This window comes from Littorina saxatilis, linkage group LG2, assembly GCF_037325665.1.
Source record: "Littorina saxatilis isolate snail1 linkage group LG2, US_GU_Lsax_2.0, whole genome shotgun sequence".
Taxonomy (NCBI): Eukaryota; Metazoa; Mollusca; class Gastropoda; order Littorinimorpha; family Littorinidae; genus Littorina; species Littorina saxatilis.
This window is the reverse complement of record NC_090246.1, coordinates 27,437,377-27,449,613: the sequence shown is the minus strand read 5'-3', so window position 1 is coordinate 27,449,613 and position 12,237 is coordinate 27,437,377. Positions and strand designations below refer to the sequence as shown.

Genomic DNA, 12,237 nt, shown 5'->3' with positions numbered 1-12,237 from the left:
CTTGAAAGAAGTGTTTTAATAGTTAAATTGAGGTGAGTATTCTTAGAAATAGTCATTTTACTTGTAAAAAATACATTTTCTACCAAGTGTTTCTTGAAAGAAGTGTTTTCTACCAAGTGTTTCTTGAAAGAAGTGTTTTCTACCAAAGTGCTTGCTGCTCAAGCTGGTGACAGTTCTTCTGCAGGTCGAACAAAAACTATACATGGCTTGAAAACTACCGTACTTTTCGGACTATAAGGCGCTGCCGTGTATAGGGCGCACCCCCTACTTTTTAAAAAAAAAAATGAAAAAAGCCTAGAATAAGGCGATGCCATGGATAAGGCGATGGTGTCGTGCATAAGGCGATGGGATGAAAGAAAAAAATGAAGAAAAACATCGTACATAGAAAAAAACAACAACAACATCAATGATCAAACATGGCGACCGCTCAAAATCGGCAGGAAACACTGTTTCAAACAGTGCGGGTCAGAGGCATGTCAAATTGCAGCGGCACCTCGTCCATGTTTATAATCTGATCGTGACCGACACTATGTTCCGCGATCACTTCGGAAACAAAATTTCGGAAACTGACAAGTTTCTCTTCAAAGTCGGGCGGTAACTGTTGACACATTGTTGCCTTCATGCGAACCGACAGATTCCTCCGCCGCATAAAACGAAAGCACCATGACGCACTCCCAGTGAATTCGTCAATATTCTTCGCCGCTGCCATCTCCTTTGCCTTCAATCGAACTTGAACGGTTGAAACGCCTCGACCATCGGCCCTTTGAAGATTAACCCAGTCCTCCAACTCTGCCTCAAGCTCTGGCCAGCGTGCACCTTTTCCGCGGAAAGACTTGCGTGACTTTTTACATCCCAACAGCTGACCTCTCTGTTTACGCCATTTGCGAACCATGGATTCATTCAGGCCTAGTTCGAACGCTGCCTTTCGGTTGCTCTCCAGTCGTATCGCAAGATCGATGGCTTTAATCTTGAAGGCAGCATCGTATGAAGCTCTCTTCGTTTTCGGCATCTTGACAGTGACAAAGTCGAAGTGCAAGTTGAAGCGGTACCCAGTTGAAGTGTCAAGAGACCGACTGTCGACTGTCGTGTTTCAACGCAACTAGTGTTCAGGTAATTTTTTCGGCGATCAACATTGCTTGAATTGTGTTCACTTAAATGGTTGTTAGTTGCTCATTGATTTCAAGTTCACAGTGCTCGTGAAACCTATTTTATCCGAGAATAAGGCGACGTCGTGTATAAGGCGACCCCACGATTTTAAGTAAAAAAAAAAAAAAAAAGTATCGCCTTATAGTCCGAAAAGTACGGTAGTATGAGTAAACACTCACGCTTTAATACAGGTCTTGAAACGTTAATGTCTCATAACATCTAAATTTCATTCTTATTGCTTTGCCAATGCCTTTTATGTGTTGAAACTGGATTGGACGTCGATCAAGAAGTAAACGATGAAGTTAACAAAAAAGTAGTAACAGTTTCTTGCTTATGAGGATCGATATTTACAGTTTACCCCATTATCAGCTGGGGGTAGGGGAGAACTCACGACTCAGAACTTTTTTACAAAAGGATAAAGGTTTTAGGCAAAGCCTAATCTTACAACCTGTCCCTTATACAAACACTTAATACAGACGCACACTACATTGGGAGAGGGAGGGAGGAGGATAAAACAAACAGAACAGCTTACAGGAGAGTAGAGGACTGTCAAGAAAAGCTCCCCTCCCTTGAAGTTTTCCTCCAGTCCCTGTAGACCGTCCTTGTAGTCAGTGACAAACACAGTGTGTGTGAACAGCCCGCACGTCTGCCTTGGTAACACCTTCGACACAATATGATGATAATAATAATAATTGTCAGTAAGTACTGGTGTCACATGACTGACGTGAAACAGTTGATTGGCTAATGGCAATGCGCTTAAAACTGTCAGCGCACTCTTGGAGTGCGCTAACTTTTCCAGAGAGCGTATTCTTCCGCCCTTTGCAAAAGCGAGGCTGTGCCCCTTCTTTTGATTTGAGAAGATTCTTCTCATCCTCTGTGTTAGTGACATGCAGCTTATCTTCTCCACATTATCAAATGATGCTTGACCCTAAATTTCCCGCGGCTAAAAGCAGAAGTGTTTTTTTCTGACAGATTTCATGCGCCTGTGCCACAGTGAGTTTGCGCCTCTTCTTTCGACTTGCGAAGATTATTCTCATCCGCTGTGTTAGTGGCAAGTAGCTTATTGTCTTCACATTAACAAACAATGATGCTTGACCCTAACATTTCCCGCGGCTAAAAGCAGAAGGTTTTTTTCTGACCGTGATTTCGAGCTGGACAAAGCAGCATTTGGAAGTCGACTGATTCAATAGACTGTCCTACTCGTATATGTAGCAGATGACTCCTTCAGTTGAGGACTGAAATGAAAGGTTTTCGCATATTTCAAGACAACTACGATGTAAACAGAACACGCGAAGGCTTCAAAACATTCTTACCATGCAATCATAGCACCAACCTCCCATGCAGGTACCGTATTTGACGGATTACAAGACGCACCGTTTTATAAGCCGCACCCCCGACTTTTAACAAAAAAATTGGGACGAGCCACGTATAGGCCGCGTCACTATATTAGCCGCTGTCGAAAAAAATATAATCAGATCGTGTCAATCAATCAAAACAACCAGGCAAACGAAAGTACGGTATTTGGCAAAATCGGCTCCGAGAATTAACAAGTGAAACAAAGAAGAAAAGAGAAAAAGTTTGAAGAAAAATATCACACACACACAATTTGTAACCAACACACACATGTAGTCCCGCCCGGAATAAGCTTTTTTAGGATGATTTACGACTTTTGCGCACATTTCGAGCAGACGAAAACACAACATGGTGGCTCTCGCTCCTCCAACTATCGCGAGACACAAAAAAACCGAAATCTCGCGCGCGCGAGATCCTGATACATCCGGTGTTTCTCTGTACGCTATCTTGTCACGACGACTTGTTGACAAACGAAGATTCGCGAAAGAAAGAGAAAAGCGCCGAGTCTTGAGTAGAGAGCTAATAAAGTACCGGTAATCGCTATTCGAGCGAAATGAAAATCCGCGGTGACTTCCATTAGGTGAATGCTATTCAAGTTTAGGTAACGTTTTAGCCGCATTTTTTTATAAGCCGCAATGCGATTTTTTTTTTTAAAAGTAGCGACTTGTAGTCCGTCAAATACGGTACATTGCAAGAAATAACATGCCAACTTTATTTTTTTGCGAATGAGGGAACGAACGTGTCACTTTGAATCGTTTGACATCAGGGGACACCACTCAGTTGTAGGGGTTGTTCATTTTTGGGGGAACATAGAACATTTTGGTACATGTTTTTTTTACCAATAATTAATACTTAAGTGAAACTGTATGCTGACGGGTACATTTCGCGCAACTGCAACTCATACTGTTAGTTGCTAATAGATAAAACAGTACAGAGGGTAATCAAATCGAAAAATGCATGGTCGGCGATAAAACCGTCAATACCCCCGAAATGGGCAAAGACAACACACATACAAAAGTAGATCTAACTCGACCTGTCCACAATTTATCCAAACGCTGGCAGAAAAATGTGCCTTTTCAAACGTTCTAATCTATTGTCGTTACTGACAATATCGTTAGTGAAACAATCACAGTGCGCTAAGAGATTTATAGAGCAAATCTTGAAAACAATTATTGAACTCAGCACTTTGTTCAATAATTCATTTTCTCGATTTGCTCTATAAATCTCTTAGCGCACTGTGATGTCTCAATAACTTAAATAATACTACTAATGAGGATACTTATATGGCGCAAATCCTAAAATAGTTCTAAGGGCCTCACAAAAACATACATAAATAAATTATTCTGCATACAATTTCCAAATCTAATCAGAGAGAAACAAAGACAGTGTGTGAATGTGTAAGAATGCGGGCAACCATTATCTTCATTGTGAGGAAAGTGTGCTTATTTTTGTTGCATATATTGTGTAATTCAAGAACCCAACTACCCCCATCTTTTGATACCAACCATGATCCCTCGATGCACGAATCCCCGACGGCCCCAAAACGGATACAGGAATGGGTATTCTTCTGTGCTTGTGACCTTGATATCCCAAATCTTTCTCCAAGCATCGTACAGTTCCTCATGAACTGGGTAAACTCCAGAATGGTGCGGAGCAACTGCATAATGCTGATCAACTGGGATAGCATTGTCCTAAATAACACGTGTAAAAAATAAAACAATCAATTCAACAACAAAAAAGTAAAAACATTTGGTGTAGGAATTCTTGAGTTTACTGCTTTGAGAAATGACTTACTTATTCTAAGTCTAAGTCACTATAAAATGCTGATCAACACTTGTATCTACAAATGTTGACTCAGATAACTAGCATACAATCAAACTGCCATAGATAACCTAAATGAAAGGAACAGTCTAACAAGAACATCAGTAACAAGAGGCGAAGCCTTCAAGGCTCACGTAAGAAATCGACAAACAGTAACACAAACTCAATCACTCCGTCACACATACACACACACACACACAGTAAGCATAGGTGACACTGTGCAAGAAAGCGAGACACTAGATCTAGATCTGTCTGTCTGCATGTAGCCTACTTACAGGGACACGACTGCCAACTAGTCTCGGCCCGCTCAAAATAACAATGACCGAGACTTTCAGTAATTCCTTCGCGTGACGTCTAACCCTCTTACATCATAATGTGACGTCTTCAAATGACGAAATGTTAAAGTTTCTACCACAGACATACACACGCACGCACACACGCACACGCACGCACAGACAGACAAAGTTACGATCGCATAGGCTACACTTACGTGAGCCAATAAAATGATCCAATAGGAAAAAACATTAAAATATGGATATATATCGCTTTACACAAAAATGAAGATGGCCTGTATTTCAATTTTCAAATGTTTAAAAATCTTACCTGTGCAAATTGTTTATTCAGTGTCATGGATAGTTCTACGTTCCTAACATCAAGGCTGTGTGCCTGTTCATGCTTGAACATGTGACCAAACCACCAGAAATGATGACGGTACTCTGAAACAGATGGAAACACACTGACGTTAGACCAAAACGGTCACAGCCAATTACTTCTGTGTATGTAAGTATGATTTTTACCCAACGGCTTAGCTCTCTACAGCCATAAACAGTTACTATTATCATGAGCAAAAATGAATGCTTTTTAAACACAAATTTCACAACGGATGCACCTTATTCAACACTGTTGATCCCAGGGTTATGATCAATAGTCAAATTCCGGAAATAACTCTGTCGGGTTTGCATGGGTTCTGAAAGAGTGAGTACCCTTGCATTTGCACAGACAAACATTGCCATGTGCTTCCTGTACATGTGTTTGAGACGTGTCACCCTCTCGCTAGTTTTCCCACATGACATTATTTTTCACGTGACCATATAGGCCAGTCACTAGCGAGAGGGTGTGTCACAAACATGTGCACAGGAAGCACATGGCAATGTTTGTCTGCGCAAATGCAAGGGTACTCACTCTTTCAGAACCCGTGCAAACATGACAGTTATTTTCAAAAATGGTCTATTCACGAGGTAAGTTAACATCAAGGGAAAGAGTAAGTCTATCATTCTCTGTTGGACACTATTTCTTGCCATTGGCATGTTGTAAGTGCTCCTGGATTTTAAATCCCTCTCAGGAACACTGATGGATCATAATTTATATGGTCAGCCAAAAACAACCCTCTGCTAAATAGCTACATGTACAGTGGAACCTCTCTTCGAAGACTACTTTTTCCAGATTTCTAGTTATTAACGTCTGAAAATGTGCCTCCATTTTAAAACCTGATTTTGGGGGGTCTTAAAAGGGGGGTTCCACTGTACCACAAAACAGAAAGACCAACAATTAAGAGAAAGACCACCCATAAAGACTCTTTTGGGATGTATATACCAAGGAGTTTTTTGTCCCCTGCGTCTTCTTCAGCATTGCCGTGCAGGTAGAAGCGACCGGAGAAGCCAAGGTTAAAGTGGAAACCCTCCATCACAGTTTGCAGATACTTCTGGCTGGATAGCATTGCCTGCACACAACCACAGTGATATAGTTTTTAATAGTCATAAAGTACATATATTGTTCTCTTTCCCATTGTTACTGTGTATACATCTGTACACACTTCTGTGCAAGTGTATATATCATCAAGCTCTGCTGAGCATGGGCCCATTAATAAGCGAACATTGTAACTATTCTCATTTCAGCTCAAAACTAACAAATGTTGTTGATACTCTAAGAAGTCATGACTAACTGACACAAATCAGGACATGATGTGTCGCTTCATCTTGTTGAGTGGGGACGTAATGTATCAACTAGCACTTCCATTATTTGTACTATTCCCTACAAATTAACTGCTACAATAAAAAAATTTAAAAACTAAACAATACTCTAACATTCTCTAGTGCAAACAAAAAACAAAGATGAAGCCAACAAACACTGGGGACGTAATGTGTCAACTAGCACTTCCATTATTTGTACTATTCCCTACAAATTAACTACTACAATAACTTTTTTAAAAAACAACATACTGAAACATTCTCTAGTGCAAACCCAAACCACAGATGAAGCCAACAACCTACCATGACGTCCTCCACCTTGACACGGACCCCCTCCTTGCCCACAAAGATGTCGTCGATGTCCACCTGGATGTAGCGATCCAAGGTGATGGACAGCTTGCCGTGTGACAGGTAGGATAGGCTGTCCACAAACATCATGTGGTGCATCCAGAACTCTAGACCGCCGCCAAACAGAATGCGCTGGATGCCGTCCAACTGCCCCGTGTCATGGATGGCTGGTACCAGACGTTTGGGTTTGGAGTCCGCGGGGTTTGCGCTGGGGTCCTGGTTGAGGGAGGACTTGAGGTACGAGTAGGACAGGGGCTGATAGGTGGCGTGGTTGAAGTGGAACACAGCCCAATTCCCTGCCAGCTCCCCCTCGTACAGCCGGCCCGGTTTCGACATGCGCCATATCGTGGAGTAGATGTTCAGCTTGTAGTTGACCAGAGGGATGTTGTACTCCACGGTGAGAGGGAAGTCGTTGAGGTTCTCCAGGAACACGTCATCCCTTTTGGGCTGGATGAAGGCGATGATCCCTACGTTGTAGTTCTTGCAGTACTTGTCCAGCAGCTGCCGGTTCCACGAGTCCATTGTCAAATAGGTGGAATAATTCTCAAAAATGATCACAGCAAACTTGCCTTTCTCCCCGTGAGTCAGCATAGGGAGATTGTTCCCTATCGTCTCCACTTTGGAGTCTATCCTTAGAGCGTCCAACACATTGTGTATACCTTTGCCCGTTTTGGTGTACTGATTCTCTACGATGATGAGTGCCCGCCTACCTAAGTGGTTGCGTTCTTTTGTTCGATGATCTCGAGGCTGGTAGGTAAAGTTTGGGGGTATGTCAGGATCTGGGGGGCAGGAGACCTGAGGTTGTGGAGAAACCAGCGTTCGTTTACTGCTGGATATTTTAAAGCTCATTAAGTGATAGGAGAACAACACAGATGTAAGCACGCTTAGCAGCAACACACAGCCAAGCGCACGCATGAGCGTCATGCGTTTGAGGCAGACGCAGCGCACAAGAAAATATCGGCAAGTGCTCCACATGTTGAAGTTTTTCCTCTCTTTGGTCACAAGAGAAATAAATATTAATTGTTTTGTAAATCTGACTTATGATAATTCTTGGAACTCTCCTTTACAACTCTCTTTCAAACATATAAATCTGAAATTTTCATATACAACAGAACATTCTCACAGAAAACGGCAAGACTAGCTAGCACCATAATTTTTCACAACCATTTTGGACTGTTCAAACGTATATTCACAGACAGGTGTTTTCAGGTGCCATCCAGAAAGGAAGACGCGAATCCTATAAAGAAATCCATGTCGGCAGTGAAAACAAAATCACTCCAGCGTCCTTGAATGAATTACTGCCGGCAGAAGATGCCATTGGTCGGCCTACTTGATGAGGGTGTTAAACAGCAGTGTGCTGGTCTCTGTGTTACCCGCCATGGTTTCGCTCAAGCGTGTGACATTGCCTGTAACAGATTAAATAAGTGTATTAGCAATGCATAGCAGTTTATATAGCATCTGTTTATGGTGCAAATCCTACAATCGTTCTAAGCGCCTAACAATGAATATTCCTAAATCAATTGATGAACTAACATAAGATTCAAACACATCGAAGTTAACTATCAGTATCAATTACAAATTTGCTTTACATACCGAGCAATATTGCATTAAACCTACTACAGCCACACACACAGACAGTATAAACCATCAAGATTACTAACCATCACTCTGAACATAAAACGGAATGAAAAAAAAGTCTGCGTTACAACAATAGAAGTTAAAGCAAGTAGGCATCAAACCACTCCCCTTTTGGTACAAACGGTTTCACTAGTAAGACACAACCACAGGATAAAAACTGACAACACTAAGAAACAAGCTGGCCATAACTCGAAAATTTTTATCTAAATTTTGATTTGATTAATATACTTACCCGAATCACATGATTTGCATTGACCCACTTCGATGCTTAGGTTATGATAAAAGCTACCCCGTCTAGGTATAAGGGGAGCAACCCCAACTAAAAAAGTGACTGCACCAGCATGACTGGCACCCTGGGTTACGTCCCATGTAGCACACTACGTCATCAATGGTGCTGGTCACGTGATACCCCTTCAATCGACTAATAGAACATGAAAAAATCGAGCGGGGCAGGAGGGAGGGAATTACTCATGTGATTCGGGTAAGTATATTAATCAAATCAAAATTTAGATAAAAATTTTCGATTATAATTACATATTCTTACGCCGAATCACATGATTTGCAGATAACTCCAACCAGGCGGTGGGTAAGATCAAAAAAGTTCAAACTCACCATCAATTTCTGGAAAAGCACTGGCCCGCTGCCACCAAGGCAGGCAGGGACCTTGATCCATCGTTACAGAGCGAAGCAATGTCTCTCAGATAAAAGCTGATGAATACATCGTCTGATCGCCCATAAGCTGTATTCAAAACTTCGCTCATTCTGTGGGACCGCAAGACGGCCAAGGAAGAGGCCCAAGGCAGCAATGTCTCCCTATTAAACTGATAAAGACAAAAGCCGAGCACCAGTAAGCTGTGTGCAGGACATCATCCAACCTCCCAGACCGTAAAACGGCCGAGGAGGAGGCCCAGGCCCTGGAAAAAGAGCTCGGGCTGAACCTAGGGGAAAGATAGCCGATAGCTACGCCAAGGCGGAGGGGAAGAGAATCCCTCGCCAAAAAACTGGCCCACTGCCAAACATCAGGGAAAGAGCCGGTGAGAAAGAAAACATCTAGCTCACTCTAAAACCCTTGCCAGGAACTGGCCCACTGCCAAAAGACAGAACGAGGACCGAGAACCAACCTAAATGACAGTCGCAATGCCGCTCAGGCAAAAAATGCGAAAGACAGCATCAGAGAGCCCGTAAGCTGTGCTCAGCACTTCTTCCCATCTCCTGAACCATAAAAAACAGCCCAGAAAGGGGCTCAAGTCTTGAATAACCCGAGCCGAGTAGAGGGACAGACAAGCTGCCCCCCCCCCCCCCCCTTACTATTGGAAGGAAATGCCAAAAACCCTGGAAACGACTAAGCGTAAGGTTGACCGATCATAAATGAAAAGCACCAACCTTCCCCAGGACCGTAAGACAATCATGCCAAAGAAAAAACCTTGGCATGGAGAGAGGCCCGAAAGGCCGGAGAGATAACGGTCAGCTCCAGAGAGGAGTGACCTGTTTCCTAGAAAGAGAGAGAGACGTCTGAGTACAAAAAACCAGAGTCAAACTCAAAGAAACAACTCAGAAGAGACGGTCACCAGAAGTCCACTACCAGTCCATGCAGAAGCACAGAGGGAGGTAAACAGAGGAAGAAGCGGCCTACGAAAAGTGTAAGCCGCCAGCAGAGCGGAGAACGCGGTGGCCAAAGCCTGATGTGACCGGTGACTCTAACCGAAAAGACTAAAGTCAGAGTGATCACAAAGCAGTCTGCTTGTAGGTAAATGAAAGAAAATCAAAAACCCAAAACAGAAACGAGACTGGAAAGGAAAAACAGAAAACTGTGAAGCTAACCAGCCTTAAGACTCCCTGAACGAGAGTTCTCAAGACGAAGGGCCCGAAGTAAATTCCGCGGCCGACCGAGCCCAGAAAAATCCTGAGTCTGGCTGAAAAACCAAACACGTCTGATACCTCAGAACCGAGAATCAGACACGGAACACAACAGGCAAGAGTCCGTAATAGATGCAAGCGGTAGAAGGGTGACCTTAACAGGCAACCCACCCCACCGGAAGTCGACCCGACTCGCCTCATGGCAGGATGAGGGAGAAGAGGAAGACACAAATTCTAGAGACACGGAGACCGTAGTCGCCCATGCCAGGCAGGAGACTATTACACGAGCTAAGGCTGAGAGCCGGAACGCCCGTAGACCTGCCATCAAAGATGCTGGGCTGAAAGCCCGCACCAAGAAACCAGGAAATTAACTAGACCTCCACCGAAAGGGGAGGGTTAGCCAATAAAGCTGAGAAAAGTGATAGGCCACAAGAATGACCCCTCACCATGCATTGCTAAAACCAATGCAAACTCAGTAAAATCTGAATGTAACTTCCGAGGCCAACTCAAGAAACCTTAAGTTTGGACGAAACACCAGAACAAGTCCGATCGCTAGAGAAAGACTCTAAATCGGCGAAAGACCCACAAGGACCGAGTCCAAAAGAGCAAACAACAACCACCACCACCAACGGAAGAAATGGCTGTTGTACCAGCCGAGGCTAAAAAACCCGGATGCCCTAATGCCGGCTGTTGTTCCCAAAAAACACAGACTAAGACGTCTGTGAAAGGAAGAACCTCTCCGGATAAACCTGAGCGGAGGACTTAGCCTGAAAAAGCTGAGTCTGCTTAGGTAGAGCCCGTTTTGCTGCTTCAAAGCTTGAAGAGCAAAAGAAGAGACCTGAAGGTCCCCACAAATCTTTATCTCCTTGGAGGCCAGGAGGCCAGGGAGGCCTTGGAAGCCAGGAGACCTTAGAGGCCAGGAGGCCTTAGAGGCCCAGAGGCCATGGAGGCCTAAGAGGCCAGGAGGCCTTGGAAGCCAGGAGACCTCAGAGGCCAGGAGGCCTAGGAGGCCTTGGAGGCCAGGAGGCCATGGAGGCCTTGGAGACCAGGAGGCCTTAGAGGCCAGGAGGCCTTGGAAGCCAGGAGACCTTAGAGGCCAGGAGGCCTAGGAGGCCTTGGAGGCCAGGAGGCCTTGGAGGCCAGGAGGCCTTAGAGGCCAGGAGGCCTCGGGGGCCAGGAGGCCTAAGAGACCAGGAGGCTTCAGAGACCAGGAGGACTTGAAGGCCAGGAGGCCTTAGTGGCCAGGAGGCCGAAGAGAGACCCATCCACCAAGGGTGAAGAACTAAGGGTGTCTCATTGATTCCTCACAAACTAGGAATGGGCGAGGAACAAGTCCCGTCTGTACATGACCGTATGGGCATTGTGCAGAGAGGAAGGCCTTCTCCGTTCTAAATTCGCCCTAGCAAAGGTGGAGAAAGCATCCCCTGCGTCCTGCTCTTAACTGAGTGTAAAGGGCGCAAAGAACTCCGTAAAGGAGTGTCTCCGAGATGGAAGCAAGTTCCAAAAGCTGTCTGCCCACTTCCTCAGAGGGGAAGAGAGTCTGCTCAGAGAGCAGGGGACTCGAAACGTTCCCCAAAGAAGAAGTTCCGGCGTGACCGGCAAAGGTGCACGCAGAGGGGCAAAAGACGACAGCAAATTCCGGGACATCTTGGGCAAAGGCAACCTCCTCTGAGCCGCTAATGTCCCGAAGCTGGGAAGGCCGGAGCCTGAAGCCCCTTTCCTGCAGGTCAACGGCCAAACTTCACCCCTGACTAAGAGGAGGATGAGAGGCGTCGAAGACCAAAGGCACAGGAAGTGAGGAGAACGGCAGAACCCACTACCGAAGTGTGTGGTAGCTGCTAATCCGCCTGAGGCAGGGAGCCTGCAAGCCCAAAGGGCACTGCTGACGAAAAAACCAGACTCAAACCAGATGGGACCATAGCAGGTCCACTATCCAGTGAGCCCCCACTTCCGGCCGGAGCCAGAAGCGCAGAGGTCGCGCACGATCGCCGACATAAGGCAAGGTTCAAACCGAACGTGACCATAGTCTGTGCACTAACCAGTGAACCTACGCTTCCAGCCGGAACCAGACGCAAAGCTGTCGCGGACGACTGCTGAAGTAGGGCAA

General features: G+C 44.9%; 1 protein-coding gene across 2 annotated transcripts in view; it reads right to left on the bottom strand.

Moving 5' to 3' along the window:
- LOC138958640 (bifunctional heparan sulfate N-deacetylase/N-sulfotransferase-like) overlaps window positions 1–12,237 on the bottom strand; it is a 35,754-nt gene that overhangs the window by 12,741 nt on the left and 10,776 nt on the right. For both annotated transcript variants that reach the window (XR_011453460.1, XM_070329854.1), the window contains exons 2-6: window positions 6,591–8,041; window positions 5,914–6,040; window positions 4,924–5,036; window positions 4,005–4,190; window positions 1,679–1,807 (exon numbers count right to left, since the gene is read on the bottom strand). Coding sequence is in view for 1 of the 2 variants with exons in the window: in XM_070329854.1 (XP_070185955.1) it covers window positions 1,679–1,807; window positions 4,005–4,190; window positions 4,924–5,036; window positions 5,914–6,040; window positions 6,591–7,610 (1,575 nt within the window). In the remaining variant the exon portion in view is untranslated. The remainder of the gene's footprint in view (window positions 1–1,678; window positions 1,808–4,004; window positions 4,191–4,923; window positions 5,037–5,913; window positions 6,041–6,590; window positions 8,042–12,237) is intronic.